Source organism: Molothrus ater, chromosome 9 (genome assembly GCF_012460135.2).
Source record: "Molothrus ater isolate BHLD 08-10-18 breed brown headed cowbird chromosome 9, BPBGC_Mater_1.1, whole genome shotgun sequence".
NCBI lineage: Eukaryota > Metazoa > Chordata > Aves > Passeriformes > Icteridae > Molothrus > Molothrus ater.
Genome location: NC_050486.2, coordinates 4,107,046 through 4,127,639, shown reverse-complemented (window position 1 = coordinate 4,127,639; position 20,594 = coordinate 4,107,046). Strand labels below are relative to the sequence as shown.

The following is a 20,594-nucleotide window of genomic DNA, read 5'->3' as shown; positions in this document are numbered from 1 at the left end:
ATTGATGTTTTTATATGTAATATTAAAAATATATTTGGTCTTATAGTTCTGTTTGAAACAAGCTTTTACTACAACTTTCTGTAACCACATGGGAAGCAAATGGGAGATGCACAGGTTTAAAGTGCAGCTGGTGAAGCTTTAGTCTAATGTTTAAATCTTTGAAGCCTGTTTGAAAGCCTTGGCTGGAAGAAAAAAAAAAAAAGAAATTTCCTGGGCTCAGCTCAGGAAATTGCATGATTCCTGGTGCTTCTGGAGCCAGGTGAGGAGCTGTAATTGACTTTTCACCAGTGAAGTGCAGAACATTCTGTTCAGTTGGTGTGTAACAGGTGAATGCCCCAAGCACTGGGGAAGTGGTGTTGAAAGTGGAAGAGTTTGAGCATTGACTTTGCTGGTCTGAAGCCTGTGTGCTGCTCTCCATTCTCCTATTGCCATTTCATATGTTAGTGTTGGTCTGTCCCAGAAAAGCTCTTCAAGGGCTTAACTGACCAAACTCATCTTTCTGTGTGACCTTAAATGGGTCACAGATTCAAGACTGCTTTTCTTCTCCCGATGGGAGAATGAGGAGTTGCACAGTTGCTATCACATTTTCCTTTCTGAAGCATGGAGAGCTTTGATTCCTCGCAGCACTGCTTCTGGGAGCAGCAGTGTTTTCTCTCCTTTGCTCCCAAGTGGTCTCATCCCAGGGCTTTTTATTTTTACTACATGGAACCCCTCCACAACCAGGCTGAGGAGCCTCTGCTGCCTGAAGGAGCTGATTGGTGCAGATCTGAAGTGTCCTGCAGGATCTCCTGAGATTCCCTGTGATAATCCCATCACCCTGCCAAGGAACCCTGTTAATATTTATGTGGCAATTGTTTTGGTTCTTGGCAGAGATAAGGGCACTAATGTGAAGCCTACTTTGGCTGATTAAAGAAATGATTTATATTTTGTGCTGTAGCAGTGATTTCATTACACTTGAAGAATTAAATACTGAATGTCATGTGGTAGATGTGTACATAAAAATATGTATTGAGGCAGTTAGCTGGCATGTTGGACTACACCAACCTCTCCCTCATAAGAAGGATGAGAATCTGTTGGTGCAAGTCCAGAGAAGGGCCATGGAAATTATCTGGAGGAGAAAAGGCTGGAGTACCTCTCCTCTGAAGAAAGGCTGGAGTAGAAAAGGTTCCAGGATGATCTTACAGCACTTTCTGATACCTAAAGGGGCTTCAAGAGAGCTGTGAGGGAATTTTTACAAAGGGAGGACAAGGGGGAATGGCTGACAGGGGTCAGGGTTAGATGGGATATGGGGAAGAAATTCTTCCCTGTGAGGGTGAGGAGGCCCTGGCACAGAGTGCCCAGAGAAGAAGTGGCTGCCCCATCCCTGGAGATGTTCAATGCCAGATGGGAGCAAGCTGACCTAGTGTAAGGTGTCCCTGTCCCTTGGAATGAGATGATCTTTAAGGTCCTTTCCAACCCAAACCCGGTTAAGTGAAGGGAACAAAGGTGGAGGGATGTTTGCTCAGCCCAACTCTTAGGTGTTGGCAAGTTTTTCCTGCTGAAATGGAAACGAGGTTTGAAACTGGGTGCAATCCTTCCACAATGAAGTGTTGCTTTTCAGGCTTGGGTGGTGGAATGAGGAGGAGGAGGAGCCCTTCAGCAAAAGGCCCCTGGGCTTTCACTCTGCTTTCACCTGTGCCCCCTTGCCTCTCTGCAGCTGTGCTTCTCTTATGTGGAGGGTTGTTGTGAAACTTCTGCACTGTACCTGGAAAGATTCATGTGAATTCTCTGGTTTTGAGAGCAGCACTGTTTCTTTATTGACTCCAACCCCTTGATCTCACAGTTAACATTAAGGGATATCAGCAATTTAATTGTATTTTTATAAGAATTTAATTTCTTGAAAGAAGGTGAAAGGAGGAGGGGAGAAGAATATGCTGTTGCCTCATTAAGAGAATAAGAAAAGATGGGGGTCTTCAGGAGCCAGCTTTGCAAGATGGTGATTAAAAGGCTCTTTGAATAGTTGCAGATCTCTCAACGTTTTAGTTTAGATGTTAAAAAGGCCTTTTATGAGATAAGTGGTCTTTGAGAGAAGGACAAATAAAAAGCATATCTGAAAACACATAGGATGGCAGCTCTTTCAGACAGGCACTTCTCATCTTGAGGCTGAGGCTTGCCCAGCTCCTGCCTTTATCCTCACTCAGCCTTTTGTACCAGCCACAGTGTGCTTGGCTCCAGAATCCACACAGAGGTCAGGCACCTTTTCATTGCTGTTTTCAGTGAGGACACAGCCTGCTGAAGGCTCCAGACCAAGACCTGCTGTAACTCTGGTGTGCTTTCAGACACAGGAAGGGTCTCTAGTGCTGCAAAGCCTTTCCCACCCCAGGTGGTTGGGGAAGGTCCACCTTTGCACTGGCATTTTCCCAGCACTGGATTACTGTGAGCAGAAGGGCTGCTTTGTCTGTGTCCCAGCCAAGCTGAGAGTGGTCACTGTTTGGCTGACCCTCAGGGATGGACCAAGGCTCTGCTGTCCATCCTCCCTCCTCTCTCCTTCCAGGGATGCTTGTATGTGGCAGGCTTCCCTGACATGCAGCTTTGGAGAGCAAATGGGCAGAGTCTGTGTGTGTCTCTCTCCTTTCACACACCAGGGAGGGCACTGTCCAGAGCCACCCAGCTTGTCACAGTCTGTGAGTGTAGCACTGGACACAACTGCCTGCTGCTGTCTCTCTCATGGGTTCTGTTTGCCCTTGCTCATCATGCCTGCCAAGTGCACAGACCTGCTGGGGAGCCAGTGGAATTGTCAAAGAAATCAGCATCTTCCTTTGGAGCATCTTGGGTCAGTAGAACTTGACCTGTCTGCTCTCTTCTCCATCAACAGAGCTTTTTTTGCCAGCAGTGGAGCAAATGTTAGAGCCCTCTGGACATGTGCAAAAGGGTTTGATGTATGCTGGTGCGTGCTCTGCTTGCTCAGACGTGGAGATGGTGTGAGGGAAATGCCACAAAATGGTGGAGAAGAGCCATTGGAAGCTGAAGGAGCCTGAGGCTTTGTGTGGTGAGCTGGGGATCTCCCAGAACATGAGCAGGCTGTGCTTGAAACCATGCTGGGGAGGATGTGTTTGAGTCCTGCCAAATCCCTGCACACACACTCATTTCTGCCAGGCTGACCTTGTTCCTGGAGAGCTGGGGTGGGGACTGGCTTGTGGGGCAGGCTGGTAGCCAAAGCCACATGCTCTGACCTGTACACAAGCTCAGCATCCTCCTCTGCTCCTCCATTGCTCCTGCACTGCAAGGTGCAGCAGCTGTAGCTGGTGGTACCTCTTCTGGGAGCTTGTTTCTACACCTGCCTCCCCCTTCTTTGCTTCTATCCCTGGAGTGACTGGAACTCTTCTCATGAACACTTTCTGACCAGGCACTTGGAATGCTTCTGGGACTCTTCGTCCTGGAAATCCAGGAGACCTCTCCAGAGGAGGAAGCAGCGTCTCCTGTTTGTCTTGTGTTACCCTGTCACAACAATGGCTTCAGAATCTGCCTAATTTAAAGCTACTTTTAATCTGATGGGAAGATGTTTGTGTATTTAAAATAGTTATTCCTTGCTGGAGCCACTCCCTTCTTTTGTCCTTCACTGCTGGACTTTTCGGCTTCGCTCAGCTCATGTGCAGTGCTTGTTTACAGCCCAGATACTGCAGCATGGAGAAGGAAGTCAGTGAGTTGAACACTGATTCAGTCCCAGGCTTCCTGTGCGTGTGCATGCACGCGTGTGTGCTCAGCCCTGCTGCTCCAGTGCCTGGGCAGCTCTGCAGGGAAAGCCACACTGCTGGCACACACAAGATGCAGGTGGCTTTTTTTACCTCTTCCACCTGGTTTGGGCCTGAGCAGGTTTAGGCAGCACGGGTAAAAATTCCAGTATGACAAGCCTGATGAGGAAAATGCTGATGCAGGCAAAGACATGGAGCGGTGAGTGCGGGAAACATCTTGTCTGATGGGAAAGATAACTGCTCAGAGGGATTTGGGTGCCTGGGAGGAGAAATGTGGCAGGAGCTGTTGGGTATTGCTGTTGTTTTCATCTCTCATCTCCAGTGTGAGATGGCAACAAATGCCAAAGCATTGTCCGTGGAGAAGATGGTTATCCAGGTGAATGTGTGTTTAAAGTCTGTTTCTGTTTAAAGTCTGTTCCCTGCCCTGGGATTTCTGCCTCAGCTTGGCTCTCTAACAGCAGCACTCTGTGTAATTTGGAAGTTTTGGAGGGAGTGGGCAGTTTGCAGGAGACAGGCATCTCAGGAGCATTTAAACTGTTGTGTCAGTTGTGACTGCACCAAACGATGAGGTTGAGAAGAAAACAGCACTGATGAGCTGTAGAAGAAGCTATTTTATTGCTTTGTCCCTATTCTTTTGATTTGGTGGCAAGTATCTCTCTGGATTTCAGTGAGGTGCTCTTGTGTTGCGTGGTTACAGAAATTGTCATCAGCAGTGTCGGATATTTTGGATTTTAAAATATTCCGGTAGCAGCACCAGCCTGTGCCTGGGGTTTTTCATTTAAATTTATGGTGTTTATCAAGCTCTTAATTGTGCAAATTAGTGTAATTATGGAGTGTGATTATATGCATACCCAGTGACTGCTTTTAAGAGGCTGTCTCAAATGTCAAGAATTGATTTTATTAGCCTTGTGTCTTTCTGGTGCAAGCACCTTTCTTCATGCTGCTGATCTGCAAAGCAGACATTCCAAAGTGCCTCAGCAGGAAACAATTTCTGCAGTGCCATATCTGAGGGAATGACTCTTTAGTAGGGCAGAAGGCTCTTCAATGACTCTGACTAATTAGGACTGATTAGGCGAATTATCAAAGACTGAAAGAGCCCTCCTGAAGCAGGACAACTTCTTTGCCCTGGGCTGGGATAAGGATAGGAGGACACAACCTAAGCCACATGTGGTAAAGTTTATCCAAGTGCCAACTTTATCAGGGTGTGAATTTTAATGAAAAACTGCTCTTTGAAATTAGGACTTTGGTGTGAGTTACTGGCTGCTGCCCATCTCTCCCAGGGCTGCAGCTGAGAATGTGGAGGGAGCAGTGTAGGCACAAGCACTTCTCTTGTGTAAAGTTACAGACTGGATGTGCCAAGTATTTAGCAAATTATTTATTTGTGTGTTGCCTTTTGCTGGGAAGGAGGTTTTGTTGGCAAATGCAGTTCCCTTCTAGCCCAAACTTACTGATCTCTCCCTGCTCACTCAGGACTTCTCAGAATCCATGACTTTCTGCCTTGAAATATGAGTTGAAACAGAGTAATCTCCTTGATTGCATTGTGACAGATGCCGTGTGACAAACACAGGAAACTGTAGAGGAGATCTCCTTGATCTCTCTATAAATAGCTTGGGGCTTTGGGTAAATTAACCAGTCTTTACAAAAAGAAGCTGAGTGAAAAGAAATGTCATAGAACCATGGAATGATGTGGTTGGAAGGGACCTTAAAGATCATTTCATTCCAACCTCCCTGCCATGGGCAGGGACAGCTTCCACTAGACCAGGTTGCTCCAAGTCCCCTCCAACCTGACCTGGAACACTTCTGGGCATGGGGCACTTCTGGGAAACCTGTGCCAGGGCTTCAGCATCCTCACAGGGCAGAATTTCTTCCCAATATCCCATCTGACCCTGTCCTCTGTCAGTGTGAAGCCATTCCCCCTTGTCCTGTCACTACATGCCCTTGTCAAAAGTCCCTCTCCAGGTTTCTTCTAGGCCTCTTTTACTTGCTTTAGGGATAAGGAGAATGGAATTATTCTACTTGAAATTTCACTTAAAGTCAGTCTGAGCATTACCATAGAGGGGTTTTTTTTTATAGGCAAGTCCAGCAGGTATTAAGTGACTAGAGCACACATTTACTTTGTGTCAAGTGTACTTTGTGTACATACCTTGTGTACATTTCTTCAGAGAAGTTTTAGTCCATCAGTGTTTGAAAGCACAATTCTTTGTTGAGGGAAACACAGCCAAGAGGACAACATGTAAATAGCCTTGGCTTTGGTAACTTTCAGCATGATTTCAGAGCCCCCGGAGAGCTGTGTTGTTTTGGTTGGGTTTTTTTCCCTTAAATCTCACTGTTTACACTGTGGGGAGGTGTGTTAGATGGGTTTTTTAAATGCCTGCAGGATGCTAGGAAGTTGAGGATGCTGGGAGAATGAGGTGAGGGGAATGTGATCCTGGAGCAAGTGTACCCCTTGAGAAAGCACTTGGGTAGGGTGTGTAAATCCAGGCACTCCTCCTGCCCCAGGGAAGGCTTGTGCTTGAACCAGTCTGGTTTCTGCACTTGCAGGGGGTTGAGTGCTGGGACCTCAGTTCTGGTTTGTAATCCCAGCCTGCTGCCCAGGTCTCCATACCAGCCCATGGATGAAAGGACCACTGCAATTAGCAGTCAGATGGAAAAAGAAATGGCACAGGAAGGAAACATTTCAAAGAAGCACAAATGACACTTAGAATATTTATTTTCCAGTGTTTATGGTATGGGGAGCAGCAAAAATACAGATCTACACCTTATTCTGTGCTGCCACATTTAATTTTGGCAGAAAAAGTCTGCTGCAAAAGATGCTGATTTTGTCTTTACTAAGTAGAGTCTTTGATGACCATTCTTCTTTATTTAGTGCTTCTTGTGTAATTAAAAAATAATATTTTCTTTCATTCTTAGTTGTTAGTGAGAGATTTACTTGAAGGAGATCTGAAAGTGATCATGGGTTTGTGTGGTCCCAATTTATGCATTTGATTAGCCACTAACAACTTACAGCAGCTTTCAGAGATTTCAGGATTAATGAAGTACATGAAATATCAGACTTTAAAAGGGACTTTCAAGTGGTGACTTTTGTATAAGAACAGATGTGGTCAGATACTATTTCAGCAGGATTTATATTCCACATACTTTGAGACAGTAGGGTTTTTTTTAATGACCCCTTTAGAATGCAGTATTTAATTATAATGAAATATTTTTAATGACTCCTATTAATGTATAAATATCTTTAAGGTTGGTTAAAGCAGAGAACTTGAGAGCATTTCTTGAAGTGGTGGTGAAACTGAACATCCTAAGGTTTTGATCTTTATTTAAAACAAAAAGGTTATAAAACGTCATGGTCAGAATCAGCAAATGGCATTTTGCCAGCCTAACAAATGTTGCTGGATTTATCTCTCCTCTCTTGAGATCCCTGCTACTTTTAAATACTCTTTAATTTGCCTGTCTGCTGGTGTGCAGCTGCAGAGAAGATGCAAACCCTTGTTTGGATTGGGGGTAAACTGAAACAAGCTTGAGCTGTGCCCTAGCTGAAGAGACTTTTAAGTCAATGGAAATTGGTTGTTCTTGAGCATTATTGTTTTTCTTATATAAAAATACTAACTGAATGAAAACTCAACACATTAAAGAACAGCAAAGCAGCAACAACTTATTGAGAAGGACTTAACTAAGCAGTATCCTTTGTTTTCTAACTGTGACAGCCCTGATTCAGCTGCATCCCCACAGCTGATGCTGCCACATCACCTGGAGGCTCTGCAGGGTGACAGTGGCTGCAAGGAGCTGTTAAATGAACTTTCAAGTTGTCACATCAAAGCTCTCAAAAAAAGTAACAGCCTTAATGCTTGCACCATCTTTACATTTCTGTCTGGTAGCAGGTAAATAATGGCAGTAACAGGGATCTTGGGTAGTTTTATTTGAGCATCAGGAGTATTTTCTGTCTGAGAGTGCTGAGGATGATAAATCAGGGACCTTTGCCTTTATGTGGGGCAGTATGGATTTAAGGGTGGTGGCCCCTGAGCTGAGATGTCAGGACCCATGGCTAAGGGAGTTTCAGTATGGATTTAATCACCTGAGTGCAGTGACATTTATGCTGCCCCTTCAAGTGAACATGTTATAGAATATATTTACCCAGAAAAGCATCTCCTCTAATGAACAGGTGTCAGAAATATTCCAAATCTCTTTTGCATTTAGCAGTGCTGCATTCTTCTGTCATGGAGCCATCAGAATCCTGTCCGCAGAAAGGCTTTTAATATTCTTTAAAAACAAACAAAGAAAAAACCCCAAACAAAACAAACAAAAAAACACCAAGAGAGAAAAGAATCTGTTTAAAAATAACATGGTATTACCTTGTATATTCATTGTCCTTATGAACCTCCCAGCCAGGCACAGAATGTTGTGTGCTATTTCCTCTGCAGACAGATAATTGCAGGAGGGAGAGGAAACTGAGCCATGTAAAGTAAAAAATCTGAGCAAATTCCTATTTCTGTTTGCTGGGAACTTAGGATATATTTTTCTTTTAATTTTCTTTTAATAATGAAAACATTTTAGCCCCCAAAAAACAGTTGGATTAGAAATAAATCACTTTGGCAATATATTGTATTGTCTCTGAAGGTACCTTGTATTAAAAGTAACCTTTTTCCTCGACTTGTTTCTCTGTATCTTCTCTTCAGTAAGGGACTGCTACTTGTATTTTTCCAGTCACTTTCCTTGTGGAGGTAAATTTGCAGTCACTTTCATGACATGAAAAAACACTAATTATTGCTGCTGGTGTAAACAGTGTAAGTATTTGGGTTCACCTGTCAGTGTATTCAGTTATTATTGTGATTAAATTTGTTACTGTTAAATTTGTTACAATCCTGAGGGTTGTTATCAGTAACAGTAAGAGAATTAGTTTTGAAAATGAGGTTTCCAGTCTGAGAGGAGATAACAATTAGATGATAGCTTAGGCAGTAGGAACAGTGAATTTAAACTGAGTTTTGTGGATACTGAAAGTAACTCTGGGGCTGAAAGTTGTAATTAGGCTAGTCAAAAAATTACAAACATTAATTTCCTGATGGTGTCTGTAGATTTTCAAGTCTTAAAAGTCCCTATATGAAATTCTTGCCATGGCCAGGTATTTTCTGGGGCAGTCACAGGCAGTGGGCTCTTCTTTGAGCTAAATCCAGCTTTTTCCTGAGTAAGTGCTTTAAATAACTATTCTTGCTAAATTGCACCTTTCTACCTGTCACATTTCAAGAGCTCCACATCAATCCTCAGATGTGTATGGCGAGCTAATGGCAGCACCAGACCTGTCTGTGTCAGAAGCTGCTGCACTGGAGTCTCTTTGCTGCTTCTTCACTCCTGGAATCTCTGGAGTTAAGCTCTTGAGATAATGAGCACATGTTTCTTCCTTCTCTTCCCTTGCCCTTCCTCTCTCTGTCTTGTTTTGCCTCTTATTTCTGGCTCTAAGTTTCTGAGCTTTAAATGCACATTTATTCATCCTTTAGTGAGACACTGCGTTCTGTGTCACTGTTTTCTTCTGTATTGCTGCATAAATTCTGCCTAATTTTCCCTCTAGTGTAGTTTGTGGTGATTGGCTTCAGTTATTTTACAGGGAACCCTTGCATTTAATTGTATTGCATTTAATAATAGGAAAAGAATGTGAGAGCAGTGATTTCCCTTCCCCCTGCCTTTTCCTGGCTTTGGTGGGATTACCCAGAAATTGCCACCTTCTGGTTCATTCAGAAGTTCCCTTGAAATTTATGTAGTACAAAATTTAGATGTCTTAATGATAGAAGAGCTGCAGCTTCTATTTTAGTATTCTTTCACTGCCAGCTTTAAAAAGAGAAAATGTAAGTTGGTGTTGGAATAGAAATTTTTTGCAGTATAGAATCTATTGAACTGTGATTCATTTGATAGTCTAGAGTTGAGATAAGAAGGACTTTCAAAAATAGGCTGAAAGCAGAGAGGTGCAGGTGGATGAACTCTGCTGTTCAATTCAGTGATCAGTCCCTGTAAATGGAAATTGAATAGATATGGACTATTCAGCTGTGAAAAGTGCAGTGACTACAGCAGGAAAGCTTGTGGGATTTAATCCATTCATTGGCTGTGTTTGATAGTTTGTTGCCTGGGAAGAGCAGAGGAGAGTAAGTGGGAAAAGTAACTGAAAGAACCCAGTAGGGGAGAAGAATGAAGGACAGAAATAAACCAAACTTTTTTTTCCCAGTGAATGTGACAAAGATTCTGAATAAGAAATGGATGTGCAATCATCTCTGCATAAATCATGCACTATTTCTGGAAAACTTCTTGCAGACTTGAGATTCCACTGCAGACTGATTAGTTAACAAAACCAGTTTAAGAGGTATTTGTGACCTCCCACCTTTGCTTACAGGTTCCTTTGATGAGCTGCTTGAAACTGTGGAATTGTAAAACCACAAGCACCAAAGTGAAAGGTTTTAAACAGCTCAGAACAAGAAAGTGCTCCTACAAGGCCAGCCCACAGCCAGAGCTCCTGCAGGGTACAGGAGCCCAGTGGCAGCAGTGAGGTTTGGATTTGCTGGCCTTTGCCTGACTTCTGAGATCCAGGAAATGTTGAGTTGTTGATTCTCTCTGGACTTCACAGGCTTAGTTATCCTCCTTCTGTCAAGATGACCATTGCAGCTTTGCCAAGTCATTCTCTGCATACCTGAATTTCCACCTAAACCACTAAGAAATGCTAAATTGGGTGTACATTCTACCATTTAAATGTGGTTTAGTGGCTTGGCAGGAAATGTGAATTTTTATTCACTTGATAACAAAAGCAGTTTAATTTAGGCACAATAGAAGTTTGCAAAGTGGTTGGGATTTGGGGGGAAAGTGCTGGGAGATCTTGTGTACCCTGACTTGTGAAAACACAGTGACTCATGGTGTTGGCTCTGAGAACAGAGCATTCCACTTCTCAGCTGCTTGGGGAACATCATCTGTGGAACAAAATAAATAAGAAGATAGAGAAAGAGGAGCTCATGCCTTCTGTGCATCAGAAATATGGCCTGCATCTAATCTTTAGAGATCCAGACAGGAAAGATTTGAATTGCAGACTCAAAAGAGAGCTTGTTAAGATAACTCTTATTCAGTCTTTAGATATAAAGAGTTATTTTAAATATCAGCAACTAAAATTGTTTAAGTGTAAAGGCAATTGTGTATATACTGTAGGACAGTAAATATCTGTAGCATTATCAGCTCTTTTCAAGCACTTTGGTATCAGTAATTTCTTGCTCATCTGTGAAAGTTAAAATAATCCAAAAGTTAGATGGCAGATGTGCAGCTTCCCACGGTGGCGGTGCTGCATTTGGCAGATGGATTTATCATAGAATCCCAGAAGGTTTGGGCTGGAAGGACCTTAAGGCTTATCTTGTTCCACCCCCTGCCACGTGCAGGACACCTTCAAATATCCCAGATTCCTCCAATCCAGTCCAGCCTGGCTTAGACACTTCCAGGGGTCCAGGGGCAGCCACAGCTTCTCCAGGCACCCTGTGCCAGGGCCTGCCCACCCTCACAGGGAAGGATTTCTTCCCAATATCTAATCTAAACCTACTCTTTGTGCATATAACTTCAGTGAAATTTTATATGATACAAGCTGATACCTGAGACTTCTTTCTAGTTTAATAATTAAATATTCAAACCCTCTTTATTGAAACAGTCCTTTCAGTGGTCCCAGACTGTCTTGCCCACTTTCTACTCTGGCTGCTGTGTTCATCTAGTGTGAGAACTTCAGAATATGTTTGACAGGCCAGGTAAATGCGTTAACAGATGCACTGAAGAATCCCCCAAACCAAACCACAATTTATTAAGGCTTATCTTGAGGATTGGCTTTTTGTACTTAATTGCAGTAAATTATATTCCTTGAGGGGCTTATATTTTAGGAAGATAAACTCAGATTTGCCCTTTATTTTTTTCTTGTCTTCTACTCCAGTTTATTCCAGAGTAATAATCAGTTTTCTTATGTCAGTTTTCTAGACAGTCAAGAAGGTAAAAGAAGGACTTGATATGCTTGACAGCTTTTCAGACAGGAAGAACTTGATTTTGTTTTGGTTTCAGTTATCCCTAAATGTGTGTTTGTACAGGGAGGTGAGTTTTGGCCCCTGTTTCTGGACATCATGCCAATTGCATGATGGTGAAACCACAGCAGCTTCTCATGGGTCCCAAAATTGTGTCAACCCTAAGCACCAGCACCTTTTAGTCCAGAGCTGTTAGTGCCTGGCACTCTGCTTGAGATGCAGGAGGGCACAGCTGCTCCAAAGCTGTAGCCTAAGGCACAGGTTGGAAAAGAGACTTTTATGTGTTCCATCACCTTTGCTACATTTCCATGCCTGGTGTGAACAGGAGAAGCAATTACTGGGCTCCTGTGTCCCCTCCTTTCCCCTGCAGCAGTGTGGGGAGAGGGTTGTTCTGAGCTTTGGGATCTTTTCCTTTCCTATTTCTTTCCTGTTTAACCAGCTCTACCCCTAAATTCTGGCTGCTGATGGTCAGAGAAGAGACTATTTTGCAGGAAGCTGGGCCAGTTAATCTTTGTTCCAGAGATGAGAAGTGTAGGGGGAGCTTTAGTGACTTTTAAGGCCTGACCTGGGTTTTCATAGTTAAAAAAACATGGGTGCATTAGTATGGAATAGAAATAAATAGAATAACCCCAGTTTGGCACAGGGTTGGCTTACAGGGCTTCTTCTCTGTTTGTAGAACAGTTGTTTGATGCCAGCCCCTGACATTGGCATTGTCCTGTTCTGTCCTCACTTGCTGTGAAATGAGGAGGGAGCAGGAAGTGAGGACCTTGTGTTCATCTAAAGAGATGGTGTTGGGAATGCCAAATTCTGAGGATTTCCTGGCCTTTCTTGTTTTTTTTGTGGAAAGAATAAAACAAAACTTTAATAAGACAAAAAATAAAATCCTTGTCTGTCTCCCTCTTCCCTTGCCACTCCCTGCAACTTCTGCCTTGTGCACTGCCAGCCTGGGGTGGGATGTTTCCAGGCACCTTTTTGAAGATATTTATAAATAAGTTGAGGTCCACATGTTTGTTTTTTCCCCAATGATTTCTTTACTGTAAGTCATTGTATTTCTGTGTAATTGATCTATGTGTGGCAACTTGCATCTAGGGAGGGAAGTCACAAATGGGTTGGGCCAGTGCTGTGCAAACGTGGAGAAAGGAAATAAAAAAATAGGTTGACAATAACCCTAATAATAACAGCTGGGGACAGAAACTTGTTAAAAAAATACAAGTTAAAACTAACTTGCTTTGAGACAATAAGAATAAATGGGATGCATAACTGTTACAGACTAAAATAGAGCAGGGAATAGAGGGCACAGATTTCTCTCCTCTAGCCTCAGCCTGCCCAACAAAATTTGGCTTAATATCCATAAATCAAGAAGGTCTAAGACACTTTAAGATGTATTTTTAGCAAGAGGGAAAAGCATTTCAGTGTGCTCCTTCCCATACATTGTGGTTATAAATCCCATTATCTTGGTGTACTCCACAACAAATCAGGATTTCAGGTTTGGTGTCCTCAGTACGTAGATTTTTGTTTCCAAACACAAAAGGGGGGAATTCTCCTTGTTTTTTTACATGCTTTGGGGAAGAGAGGAAGTACATGGCTGGATGTGTGCTGCAGGCAGGAATATCTGGTGGAAAGATGGGAGCCACAGCAGGGCAGGGGGAGCAAATGCCCTGCCAGGTCCCATGTAAGGAGATTAAGTTTAGACTGCAGCCTGGACTGAGCAAAAATTAGAAAGGATAATGCTGCATTAATTCACCCAGCTCTAGCTTCTGTAGCACACTGACAAAACAAAATTAGTAATAGTCTAAAAATACAACCCTGAATAGAACTTTCTCCTCCTCCTTTTGCCCTGTGCTCCCTCCTCCCCTCGTTTCCTGCTCGGGCACCCGAAGTTGGAAACTTAAGAGTGGGTTTTGAATGGGATTTTTCTTAAGGAATTTTTTTCAAAGCCTTTTTCTGTAGCAGTGACTCAGTCCTGCAGTGCCTATCTGCCTTGAGTCAGGCATGGGGCTGTCTGGGGGAAGCAGAGTGTGCACATACCCAAACTGTGAGACAAGCTTTGAAATTGCACCAAGTGCACCGGGAGCGTCGAATGTGCCGGAGCACGCTGCGATTCCAGGCACAGCCAGAGCTCCCCTGGCTCCCACTGGGACAGGAGAGCTGCTCCAACAGGGGACAGAGGCCAAACTGCACATTCATTTGGATAATTAGGTAAACAGTAAATAGGAGAAGGCCTCTTCTGCCCAAACTCCATTGTTTTTTCCTGAAAGTCTATATTTAGATTTGGCAACCAGATTTATCACAGCAATTGGTGCATTGTTTGAACAAGGTCAGGGATGTGTGTGCATGTTTATCTCTGCTTAACTGGATTGCTTATTTGAAGTAGAAATACCTCCAAATATATTATGCAGAGTTCTTGAAAACTTGTGTACTTGTGCCCCAGAGCACATGGTCTTTATTAGAAAATAGATGCAATTATTCACGTTTGGTTTTGCAGCTTAAAGTCCCGAGGGATTTGTACATAAAACTGTGGAGATTTGATTACATCCTGATTTTATGTCTCACTGGTATGTGAGTGTATCATATGTGTAAAAACCTTTTTATAAGGCAGAGATTATAACAAGTTCCTAAGTGAAGCCAGACGGGTGCTGTCCTGTCTGTTGGAATTGGAATACACATGTTCATTAATTTAGTCTAACTCTGGTGCTTGCTTGTGTCTTTATAAAAACCCAGAGTGCCTTTGTGTTTTATATTTAGAGCAAATATTCTGGACTTGTTGGCAGGTTGGTTTAAGACTTCAAGGTACAATTTCAAAGTCAGGCTTTATTGTTCACAGCAGTTCCATGCTGCTTGGTGAGGATGGAGCACAGTTTACTAACAGTGCAAGTGTGGTTAAGGTAAAAAAAGCAAATATCAGCTCATTTTCCCTTTTACCCATGAAGTGTGAAAACAAAAAAAGGCATTTCAGAAATGTCAGCTGGAGTATGCAGGTCTGGGGGTTTGTTTCCTTTGATTTTTTTCATGGTTCCATTAAACCTTTGGTCAAAATTTCATTTTTTTGCAATGCAAATAATTGAGAATGTATTTTTTTAAAAAGAGATTGCTAAACAGTGGCTGCCTACTGAAAATGCTGCTTGTACAGACTTACAATGGGACTGTGCTAAATTTGGGAAGGATTGACCTCAGAGAGAGGCAGTTCCAGTCATCTGGTGTTCACACCTAATGAAACTAAACCAGTCATTTTGGAGCTTGAAAGAAGTGATCTCTGGTACCATAATAATGAATGAAAAGACACAAAAGAGATGAAGTGCTTGTGCATGGCTTGCTGAAGGATGGGGCTCCATGTGCAGCAGTGCTGGGGGTGGCCCTGGTGGCCTGGGATGCAAGGACTGGTGCTTCACGCAAATCCTTTTCCACAATGGCCACTTCTTTGTTTTGTCCTGTGGTGAGGAAGTGTGTGCACGTGTCACAAATTAGTTCCTTAAATAGTCTGTGAAAGAGAAATTATCTTCTTTCTCTTCCTCCCTCCTTCCTGTCCCTTCAAAGGCTGAAATTCTCCTGTTTCTCTCCCTTTTGGGGAGAGAATCTTTTTGTACACTGAAACTCCCAGGACACACAGGTTCATCTCAGAGATCACATGGTGTGTCACAAGCCATGTCCTACACTGGACATCTTTAATCACTCTTTAAATTGCAAGCACAGAGCTTCAACCAAAGAGGGTGTGCTCCTTTCTGTCTCTCTCTGTGCTGTTTTGGTGCCTGCAGGTCACCTTGCTTCATCCCTTGGCTCTGTTGGCAGGGCTGGAATCTCCTCCAGGCCTGGCAGCAGGGACATCTTCATCAGTGTCCCTGACATGTGACTTCTGCACTGAGTCAAGGCTGTTCCTGACAGACAGCCTGTGGAGAGAAATCTCTGCTGCTCAGAAGGTCATTTACATTTAAGAAATGCTCTTTTTTTTCCCCTGCCTCCCATCTCTTTTTTTATTTCTTTCTTGGTTGTTTCTTTTACTACTTTCTCAATGCAGTGCTAGGGCACCTGAAATTTTACACAGACCCTTTTCCCAGTGCTCCTAAGTGTTTTCATTTCAGACTTTTGGCATTTTGAGATACCAGGATGTTTAATCTTTCCTCTCTGGAGATTATTTCTCCATTTAGATGAAGGTTTGATTCTAAATTCCAGCTGTCACTGATTTGTTGTCAGTTGTTGCACTTTAATTTGCTGATATTAACACAACATTCCAATGGGGCTGCAAGGTGGGTGTTAGAATATTTCTCATCCAGCTCAAGGAATTTCCCTACCTAAATTCAGAGCCTAAAATAATTCTGGATTTGTAAATTCTCCCTTGTGTTTTGCTGTCTAGGGACCTGGCTTAGTGGTGCTCTTGACAGTTTTGGGCTCATGGTTGGATTCAGTCTGAAAGGTCGTCACAGCAGACAGAGTATTTCTATTACTGGTGGTGTTTAGATGATAAATGCAAGAATTTAATTATGCATGTTGCTAAAGTTCTTTGTTTATATACTCTGTAAGAGTACACTCTCCAGTGATTTTGAAGAGTGCTGTCAATTAGCTGGTGGTTATCTTTTGCTGCCAGTTGGCTCTTACAGTGGGATTTCCAGGGTTTGAGAAGCTTTTAAAAGATATTTACATTTTAAAATTTATTTACAGAGCTAGTATTGTGTGAAGGAGTTGCTGATATAAAGATAAACTATCTAAAAAAGGAGAAAATAAGATAATAAATTATAAATAAAATAACAGTTGCAGCACCTGATTATAATTTCATTCTGAATACTTTTTAATCCCAGCTCCTTAGGTCCTTGGTGGAGAGTTGATAGGTCTTATTTTTGCAGTGGTCTGCATATGTTCCTTTCTAGTTACATAAAAATAAAGGCTGCAAAGTTCAAATAAATGCACCTGCTATTTGGGCAGAGTTACCAAGACCATTTTTGGGATGTTTATCCATTAAGTTGCCTATATACTATAACTGTATTTCCTCCCCTAGTAGCATAGCTGTGATTGGTTTGATGAACACAGGGATCACATCTAGCAATAAAACTGTGTTTTGCTGGTAAAACCCTTGCTTTAAGATTGCAGCAGTATTGATTTTTTTTGCCCACTCTCTCCACAAAAATCCCAAACACTTCAGTTGGGAAAGAAGAGGGGTGATGGGAAGTTAATTTTGCCTGCTGAAAACCAAGGCTATTACAAACTGAAATGAGCAGCTTGTGGATGATATTTCTGATGGTATGAAGCCCAACCTGTAATCATGCAGAAATGGATGTCAGGCTGGGCATAAGTGCTTTTTCTTATGCAGTCAACGTTTATATATTTATATAAACAAACTGATTTATTTGTGGAGTTGCAGAAGTTGACAGTGGGGTAGGTCAGTGCAGCTGTGTTTCTCCAGGGGCTCTGCTTGGTGATCTGTGCCTCCAGAGGGTTTCCTCCAGCCTGAGCTCCCTGTGTGTCTCCCAGGCCAGGGCTGAGGGCTCCCCTTCCTCACAGAAATCCCTAAATCTCCCCAAATTTCTGAGGGCACTGCCTCCACTCTCTCCACACAGGTCATTCTGCTGTTTCAGAGTAGTTGCTGGCATGTTTACCTCCAGGTCATGCATTTATTTATTTATTTATTTATTTATTTGCTGAAATCCAGGTCATGCATTTATTTATTTATTTATTTATTTATTTGCTGAAATCCTTGGCTGGCTGGGGTGGCTCACAGCTGCGTGTGGGCTCAGCCACTGCCTGTGTCTGGCTGGCTCTTAAATGTACATTTTTATAGCCCTTGAAACTTGGCACGAGCTGTGTTTGGTCGTCAACAACAACAACAAAAGATTGCTAGTGAAATTAAAACCTGGCATCGCCGCTCTCCAGGTTTATTCGCGATGTATTGAAATGGGATTTTCTTGCTAACGTTTCCTGGCATCCATCCAAAGCCCAGCATCTCATAAATTTATATTATCTCTCTCTGCTCTGCTCAGTTGACAGGGCTGTAGCAGCTTCTCATGCAGATCACGGGAACAGCGTGGAAAAATGAAACCAGGAGACTTTCACATGGGGAGTTTGTATCAGCAGAGAAATTGTAGGGGTTTTGCCAAGGAATTAGAGGGCAGAAATCACAGAGCTGGAAGGGAGCACAGGGGGTCATCTGATCCTGCCTTTCTGCTCAAGCAGGGTCATCCCAGAGCACAGAGCTGCACCCAGGCAGGTCTGGGATATCTCCAGTGAGGGAGACTCCACAATCTCTCTGGACAATCTCTTCCAGTGCGTGGTCACTGCACAGTGAAGAAGTTCTTCCTCACATTCAGGTGGAAATTCCTGTGTGTCTTGAGGAGTTTTCAGTACCTGCCTTCATAAACTAGACCATGGCAGAAGCAGAGCTGGCTCAGGCTGGCTTGCTGCAGCTGTAGGGACAGGTTGGGCTTGGAGTCACGGGGCAGGGACAGCAGTTACAGCCTGCCTTGACACCAAAATTTAGGTGGCATTAAAATGCTCTTCTGTCACCGTGTAGCTTGCCCAGAGGCACTTCAGTCTCAGCATAGGGATAGTGGAAACAGCACATCTTGATTTATGTGGGACAGGTGGGCTTGCAGTTGGTCACTGAAGGCTGGGCCAGCTCCAGGCTTGTGAGAGGCACGTGGGGCATCTTTGCTCTCAGGAGCTCTGCTTTGGGCTCAGGAAGGGATCTCTGACTTCCAGCAATGTCAATTCCAGTCACTCTTAACCCCAAATGCAACAATTTCTAAGGTGCTGTTTCATTTGTCCTCTGTGTAACTTCTAAACATTAATTAGCACTAAATATTAAGAGGTCGAGTAAGTCAGGTGCACTGGTCTGCCCTGAGCTGAGGAAAAGCCATATCCACCTGCAGGAAATGTTGCAGGGGGAAACAGATGCATCTTGGTGATAGGAGATGGGAAGGGGATGTTAGGTCATTAATTACTTAGCCTTGCATAAACAAAACTTAATATTTTGAAAAGTCTCTAATTTAAAGGGAAGGAAAAATCTTTCATCTTCTGTGCTATTTAACTACATGTCATGTTGGGTCAATTAGGAAACTTCTGTGTTCATTCCTGCTTTATATATTGATTACTGCTCCATGAACTGTTCCAATGCACTGAGCACTGGGCTCGTTTGAAATGGGAGAAGAGCTAAGGAGAGCCAGACTGCTAAATCCATATCCCTGACCCTCTGTATTACTTTTGGTTCCTCTGGGAAGGATACAGGGTGCAATTTATTTTGCTTTTCTACAGGTTAAAGCGCATTTGATGGCTGGTTGTTGGGGACTTAAGCTGGTATCTTTTCACAAATGGTATTTGCTTAGCCTGCTGATTTTTCTCAATTAAAAGAGAGGATTTGGTTGAAAGCAAGTGTGGTGAATAAATGTTCAGGGTTTATCATGGATGTTGGTTGTGTGGCATTTTGGTTTTGGTTTTTTTCTCTTTTAACTCTCTTTCCCCTTTTCCCCTCCATGTCTTGGTAAAAAATGAGAAGCTGGTAAGTTTGTTTGGTCCAAAACTCATTTAGAAAGGAGCAGTTCGGTCATGGGAGATTGTAGTTCATCCTTTTTTTACAATATAAGCTATGAACTCAAATTTTACACTTTGTAGTGCCTTTACTCAAGCACTAGACAGCTTCCAGAGAGCAAGCAAGCATTAAAGATTAATTTGTAACATCAGAGCCAGGTTCTCCTTCTTCCAGCTGCTTGGCAATGGTGCACTTGGGGTTTTCTGTGGTATTGCTTTTTTACTTTTTTAATTGGCTGGTAGTATTTATTAAACAACCTACTCTGAGAAATTGCTGAAGCTCCTTGCAGTAGACCTGGGTAGTTTTTTCTGGAGAGCTGAATGATGGAGAATAGAATTCCCACACAGGAGGCCCTTGGCAAAGATTTATCTTCATATGCTTGGTGCAAATGTAAGGCTGCTTGTGTATATTTTCTGTGAAATGTTATAAAGTTAAGAAAGATTGTTTTCCCAATACAATCTTAAAGCTGAAATACAGTTACATTCCAACACAGCAAATCTGCATTTTGTGCATAAATTACTTAAATATCTAGGAGTAGTGAAATATAATGCTGTTAAACATGTCAAATGTGATGATTAAGTGACTGGATTGTTAGGAAGAAAATAGTAATTTTCTGAAAAGCTAAATGAATGATTTGGCACAATGAACTGCAAACACTACCAAAAAAAAAAGAAAACTGAGAAAAATATGCTGGTGGAGGATCACGTTTGTAGGCAGTTGGTATTAGAAACAAGAGTAAAAATACTTCAAATTTTCTCAACTTAATTGACAAACTCATTTCTTCCCCTGACATTATTTTACCTGCTGACAGCTGCGTGGGAGGCTCAGTATGGCTGGGATCTCACATCACTAATACAGTGTCAGTCTCTGCTGTAAGCTGATTTCTTTGTGATACTGAGGCTGGGAAATGCTTCCAGTCTGCATGGAAGCTGCTGCTCTGGAAGGACTGGGCTGGAGCCTGAGTAACTGGCCTGGAGATCAAGGAGAAAGTTCTGCCTTCTGGATTACTCACTGCATGTTCTGTGGACACAAGAAATGCTGGAGCCACTTGAGACAAATTTTAACTCAGTGCCACTGAATTAGTGTAGACAAAGGGGTTTTTTGAACATCACCATTGCTGCTGCTGCTGTGTGTAAGGGAGGGAGAGATCAGTTTGACTCGAAGCCCAGGCTAAAATTTGAGTTAGCTGTTTTAAAGAATTGTCTTATTGGTAGACTAAGCAAACTTGTCTGTCAGTGTTTTTGTGTTAATAAACATGTAAACCTTGTCTGCCTTTTTAGAAGTACTTTGAGAAAGACCCTTTTACCCTCTCTAGAGTACACTCTGAAACCTCAG

The 20,594-nt window shown here is 42.7% G+C and overlaps 1 protein-coding gene across 6 annotated transcripts in view; it reads left to right on the top strand.

The window, feature by feature from the left end:
* The first annotated feature begins 3,813 nt into the window (after window positions 1-3,813).
* Window positions 3,814-20,594, top strand: part of RASAL2 (RAS protein activator like 2) — a 127,670-nt gene continuing 110,889 nt past the window's right edge. For all 6 annotated transcript variants that reach the window (XM_054515739.1, XM_054515736.1, XM_054515740.1 and 3 more), the window contains exon 1: window positions 3,814-3,930. In XM_054515739.1, coding sequence (XP_054371714.1) covers window positions 3,882-3,930 — 49 coding nt within the window. In that variant the 5' untranslated portion in view covers window positions 3,814-3,881. The remainder of the gene's footprint in view (window positions 3,931-20,594) is intronic.